The sequence below is a fragment of the Anser cygnoides genome, chromosome 18 (genome assembly GCF_040182565.1).
Source record: "Anser cygnoides isolate HZ-2024a breed goose chromosome 18, Taihu_goose_T2T_genome, whole genome shotgun sequence".
NCBI lineage: Eukaryota > Metazoa > Chordata > Aves > Anseriformes > Anatidae > Anser > Anser cygnoides.
Genome location: NC_089890.1, coordinates 7785727 through 7791726, shown reverse-complemented (window position 1 = coordinate 7791726; position 6000 = coordinate 7785727). Strand labels below are relative to the sequence as shown.

The window sequence follows — 6000 nt, the reverse complement described above, 5'->3', positions numbered from 1 at the left end:
CTCTGTTTATAGCTTAGTCAAGCAGAGAGAGCGGAGAAGCAAAGACATTAGGTCATCTGATGTCAGCTCCACAAGGAGCTTCTGCTATTCCTCTCTCTCCTCCCTTTTCTGCTGGGGTTAGTTTCTTTTCATTAATGCGCTTATGATTGAAAAACAAGTGGGGTTTCAGTTGCCAGAGCTGCAAACTCACAGCTTTCTTGCCAGCTTGATTCAGGCACATTGCTCGCAAGAAACAGCATCATGTTAAATAACTGCTGATCCTGAGCTTTAGCATTTCACCCTCGGTACAAAAAGAATGAGAAAAATCTTTCAAATGAATTATATTGCCCACATTTTTGCATCCACTTAATGTTGAATTAGTGTTTGAAAAGGTGCAGTGACAAAATCAACCAATGGCAAAGTCATTTTTTTCTATTTTCTGTGATGTCCTAAGGTTGCAATCAACGGCTGAAATGAAGCCTCTCATTTTCACGTCTCTGTAGCATGAAGGCTGGCCTCCAGCTGCAGTGCTGTCTATGGGAGGGATGTAGCTATGCAAAAGGACCTCAGAAGGACCTCAGCTAACAAATTGTGCCTTTTGTTTCCGCTGCCAGTTACGTCCTGTTACTTTCAAAGATGCTACACTGCGCTCACTAAGTCTGTTACTGCAAAATGAAGGGTTTGGCTTCAGGGGAAATTCTTGGAGCTTCACCCGTAGCCATTAACATACCCTCAGTGGTGTGGTAGGAGTGATGCCAGTTTACATTAATTTGGAACCACTCCAGTTTGTGTAAACTGGTTAATCCAACACTCTGAATTGTTGTCTTGGGATTTAAAGAACAACTTGGCCTTTGCTTACAGATCTGCTCTTCGAGGCAGACCAAACCCCTAACAAACCTAACAGCACAGCCAAAGCCTCTTGTATGTTACACTTTTTAAGGTTATTTTGTCCTTTAGGAAAATAAGTATTTTTTAATGTGCTGCAAGCTAATGTGATCGATTCTGCACTGCTAACTATGCCATTTCCCAGGCTCTGCTGTATTTGAACGGTTGATTGGAAACAGGAACAAAACCAGGCTTTAAGTTTAAATCCCTTTAATTATCATTCAGTGACCCAACCGTGTCGGGGGGATGCAGCCCCAAGCCCCTCAGCCCGTGCTGGGCCTCCCACGGAGGGCGAATCCCCTCCTGGGCCAGCCGGAGGAAAACCGGCGGCGGGGTGCGAGGCCCCGGCGGCTCCCCCGGGCCTCACCGAGCCCCGAGCCCCTCACGGGGCCGGCCCCCGGCCGCGACGGGGCTGTGGGCGGCCGCGGGGCGGAGCCGGGACGGGGACCGGGACTGGGACCGGAGCGGGGGCCGGGATCGGGATCGGGGCTAGGAGCAAGACCGGGGCCGGACGGTGCCACTGCTCCGCCCGCCGCCGCCATGGCCGCCCCGCCTCAGCCCCCCGTCATGGCGGCCCCACAGCCGCCGCCGCCGCCCGCCCGCCGCTGCCGCCCGTCCGCCGAGCCGCTCCTCTTCCTCGCCACGCTGTCCCTCGGCCTGCAGGGCCCGCTGGCCACCCAGTACCTCTGGGACCGCCTGGGCGCCGAGCGCGGCTACAGCGGCCCCAACGGCAGCAGCCCCGCGGGCTGCGGGAACGGCAGCGGCGGCCCCGACCCGCTGCGGCAGGTGCGAGCCCCGGGGAGGGCTGGGGGCGCTGCCGGTTCCCCCCCTGGGGAGCTCCGGGCGTCGGGAGACCCGGTGCAGGCCCTCAGGCGTGTGGTTTTTTTTTTTTTTTGCAGGAGGTGGAAGCACTGGTCTCCCGCTGGAACCTCTACATCAACCTCGGGGGCTTCTTCGTGGGGCTCTTCTCCGTGACGCTCTTCGGGCCATGGAGCGACAGCGTGGGCCGGCGGCCGGCGCTTGTCCTGCCGGCGGTGGGCATGGCCGTGCAAGCGGCCATCTACCTTCTCGTCATGTACCTGCAGCTGCACGTCGCCTACTTTCTCCTCGGACGCCTTCTGAGCGGCCTCCTGGGTGACTACAACCTGATCCTGGCCAGCTGCTTCGCCTACGTGGCCGACACCAGCGACAAACGCGCGCGTACATTTCGCGTCGCCGTCCTCGAGGCTTGCCTCGGCGTCGCGGGCATGCTGGCCAGCATCGGCGGCGGCCAGTGGCGCAAAGCACAGGGGTACATCAACCCCTTTTGGCTCGTGCTCGCCACCAGCCTCGCTGCTGCTCTCTATGCTGCTTTCTGTCTTCAGGAGTCGGTGAAGCAGCAGAAGCCGGCCAAGCTGCTGACTCTCAGCCACTACAAGGCTGTCTACAGGCTGTATACGGCCCCAGAGCACCTGAGCTCCAGGCGGAAGCTCGCCCTTTACTCCCTGGCTTTCTTTCTTCTTGTCACTGTACATTTTGGAACCAAGGACCTTTTTGTTTTGTACGAACTTGGCTCCCCTCTCTGCTGGGCCTCTGATCTCATCGGGTACGGCTCAGCTGCCAGTTACCTGGCTTACCTGAGCAGCCTGGGAGGGCTGCGGCTGCTGCAGCTGTGCCTTGAAGACACCTGGGTGGCAGAGATAGGATTGATTTCCAATATTTCTGGACTGGTTGTGATTTCCCTTGCTACTACAACACCACTGATGTTTACAGGTGATGCCAGATTCTTAAATCTGTATATCTCAGGGTCCTTTCTTAGAGGTACCAGTAGATGCGGGAAGACAGTGTGCTTCTGGGAGTTCAAGATGCTGGAGGAACTGCTGCCTCCATTTCAGCCAATGTACCAACAAAACAATGACTTGCTAACAGCAAAGCTGGCCAAACACTGAAATTGAAACTGCAACCATATAGTCCCTAGAATAACAGGTTTCCGGGTAGCTGTATTGCACTGCAGGCACAGATGAAAGTGCATTGTGAAATGCAGGAGGGTGTATGGGACTGGAAGGTAGCAGGGAGAAAACGCCCAGAGCTTCAGGTTTCTGGGACCGACTTTGGAGATTTTATTTTAAGTCAATACAACTTTACCTGAGCTTTCCCTAATATGCTGTATTTTTCTTACAGGTTATGGAATTCTGTTCCTTTCCATGGCAGCTACTCCAGTCATCAGAGCCAAGCTCTCCAAGCTGGTTGGTGAGACAGAACAGGGTAAGGAGTTAGCTAGTAGTCTTAAGCTAGGTCCTGAAACATTTGTCGTCATGGAACGTTGAAACCAAACTGCTTTGGGAGATTAGGACTTCCCTAGCTCCTTTGGACTCCTGGGCCCGTGCATTCACCCTGGGGCCCAGGCCACTCATCTGTTTCCAAAACTACTATGAGGAGCAAGAGTTAAAATGGGATTATATAACATGCAGAAACTACTGATTTCTCTGGCCATGACTCTTCTCTGTAGATCAGTAACGGTGGGAAGAAATGCAGTGTTGTTAGAGGGTTATATCATTGACCATGGCGAAAGATCATGGATAACCCCTAGGAGGAGTGTATTTGCTTTTTTTCCAGTAATTCATTTGAAGAGCTTACACTTGCTGTTACAGACTGCATAGGAATACTTGTGCAGGCAGAGAGAGGGGAGGAGGGATGTGAGCTGGGACAGACCTGAAGGTGACTTTGCTGAATTCCCATTTCTTATGCTAGAATGAAGGCGGCACACAGCTGATACCAGCTTTATGATGCTAAGCCTATAAAATATAGTCTTCTTCTGTACTTAATGTTTAACAAGTGATAAGATGTGCCTGGCAGTAAACAGATTTAGATAGCCATTTCTAAAAGGTTTATAATCCAGCTGATAGATAATGTCCCTGGTCAGCTCCTGTGATACCAGTTCTGGAGGTCAGTGAGTTGGTATTTCCTACAGAGAAGCCGAGTGCGACATGTTTGGCCTGCTGGGCCAGTACAGTATGCCCAGTCTCTGCTCCCAGCTCTTGCCTCATCATGCTTGACAACACAGACACCAGTTTTCTGGTCAGAAGTGCAAACCCTTGGAAAGATTCACAGAATCCCACTGAAAGAGTTGACATGGTAAAGATCTTTCAGTTGGTGATTTTCAGGCAGGGCCCTCTCACCATTAACCTCGTTTATCTTTTGCAGGTGCTCTCTTCGCGTCTGTTGCCTGTGTGGAAGGGCTGTGTTCACTTGTGGCCACAGGAGTGTTCAACTCTCTCTACCCTTTGAGCTTGCACTTCATGAGGGGATTCCCCTTTCTCTTTGGGGCTATAATTCTTCTTATTCCAGCAGCTATTGTCGGGTAATTTACTTCAAATTTCTAAACTTTGCCGTAGGACCTGTGAAGTGTAATATAAAAAATACAATTTAGACTTAGGATAGGGGCTCACATTTCTAAAGGTGTATTTTCAGTTATGCTTACGGGAGGGTGTTTAGTGCCCCAATAAGCAGAGATGCGGGCCCATTTCTTCTGGCAGCTGAATCCTAGCGATGAACCTGCAGCCTGAGTGCTGTGGCTGCCGAGGCTCAAACAGCTTCAAAGTCTTACTCCACCCTCAGAATGGAATCCCGAGTCTCGAGTTGGATTTTCAAGTCCTCCCTTATGGAAGAGACGGAGCTCTCTTAGGATTCTCTTTTCCTGTTGTTACTCTATGAATTAAAGCAAAAGTTGTGTCATGACAGAAAATGAATCCCCTGGTTTAGTCCTGGGAGAGAGAATGTGCTGGGAGTTGTGGTAGAAGTGCAGCAGCTCCTGGCAGGATCATTTTGTTCTGTTTCCTTGAACCTTTAAAACTGACTTCATTCAGCAAAGTCCCAGTGTGCCTTCAGAGGCGCTCACTGTTCTTTCTTTCTTTCTTTCTTTCTTAGGTGGATAGAAATCTGGGACTCAAACCCTGAGTACAGTCACTTCTCAGATGCTTCCCTGTCCCCTGCAGATGGCTGAGCAGCAACTTAGCAACAAGGAATTGGCCGGCTTGGCAGCGTCCCGCTGGAGACTGCTCTTTGTTCTTCCCTTGAAGAACAGATTAGTGTGAGAAGGACGCAATGGTTGTCCTTGCTGATTTTTAAATGCCAGATAGTTGGAAATCATGGCTCTGACTGCTAGGAGGAACTTGATTTGCAGATGTGAATTCCTCTTTGCTGTTGTGTTGACTCATCTGTCAGAGAAAACCCAAAGGACTCGAAAGCCAATCCAGAGTAAAAGCTGTTGTTGGCCATTTGCAAGGCCAGTTAGTGGTTTGGTTTGTTTTGTGAGGTGGGGGGATAGATAATGTGCTGTGCTTTTAGTGGTGAGAGAGGACTGAATTCTGGTTTAATTGCCAGACATTCTCCTCTGAGTACTTCAGCGTGCAGCAGAAGAACAGTTGGTGTGGGTGAGGCCCAGACCCAAGCCTGCTGGGCAGGCCTGAAGCAGAGGTAGCCCAGCAGTGTTCTGCTGGGGAGGAGGGTCTGTGCTCCAAATCTGTGTGTTGTGAATATTAGTCTCCTGAATATTGCAGGTCAGTGCTGTTGGGGTGAGCTGTTAAGGGGAGAGGGCTAGTGTGTTTGGAAATAAATTTGTTTTGGTTTTTTTTGGGACACAATTATGTGTCGGTAAGTCACTCCTGCTGCACTTCTCAGGATATGTTGATGCCAGCAAGCAAACCCCTGTGTTCACAGTATTGGTAATTGTTCTTTTCAAAGAATTAGCTGTATTGTTTCAGTCCTATTTTCTTCAAACTGCCATAAACCAGCAGTTCTGTGTACACTGCATTGCACACAGTGTTCAGATGTATGCAATAGTGTTCTTACTGTGAAATTGCTTAGCAGACACGTTACTTCCAGAATGAATAAAACCTCCATTCTCTTTCGTGGCTCCTAAAAGGATAGCTTTTCTTGTGCAGCTGTTAATGAGATTTGCCCTTGCCTTGCTCTGTGCTTCTCTCCATTATTTTCATACTTCTCCTTTTACTGAGGAATTTGTAGTAAAGAAGCCACAGCAGGAAGTTGTCTGCTGTGTGAAGAATGAGCTTGTGAGGGAGCTGGATCAGGTAGAATGCAGTTTTGGGACTTGCGAGCAACCGTAACTTGCTTTTCCTGAACACCAGAGTAAAGCTT

The 6000-nt window shown here is 50.4% G+C and overlaps 1 protein-coding gene across 1 annotated transcript; it reads left to right on the top strand.

Moving 5' to 3' along the window:
- Positions 1 to 1182: 1182 nt before the first annotated feature.
- SLC46A1 (solute carrier family 46 member 1) lies at positions 1183 to 5753 on the top strand. Its single transcript, XM_048067945.2, has 5 exons — positions 1183 to 1650; positions 1764 to 2616; positions 3025 to 3108; positions 4048 to 4204; positions 4771 to 5753. The coding sequence occupies exons 1-5, from the start codon at positions 1405 to 1407 to the stop codon at positions 4844 to 4846; spliced, it is 1416 nt and encodes a 471-aa protein (XP_047923902.1). The 5' UTR covers positions 1183 to 1404; the 3' UTR covers positions 4847 to 5753.
- The last annotated feature ends 247 nt before the right edge of the window (positions 5754 to 6000 follow it).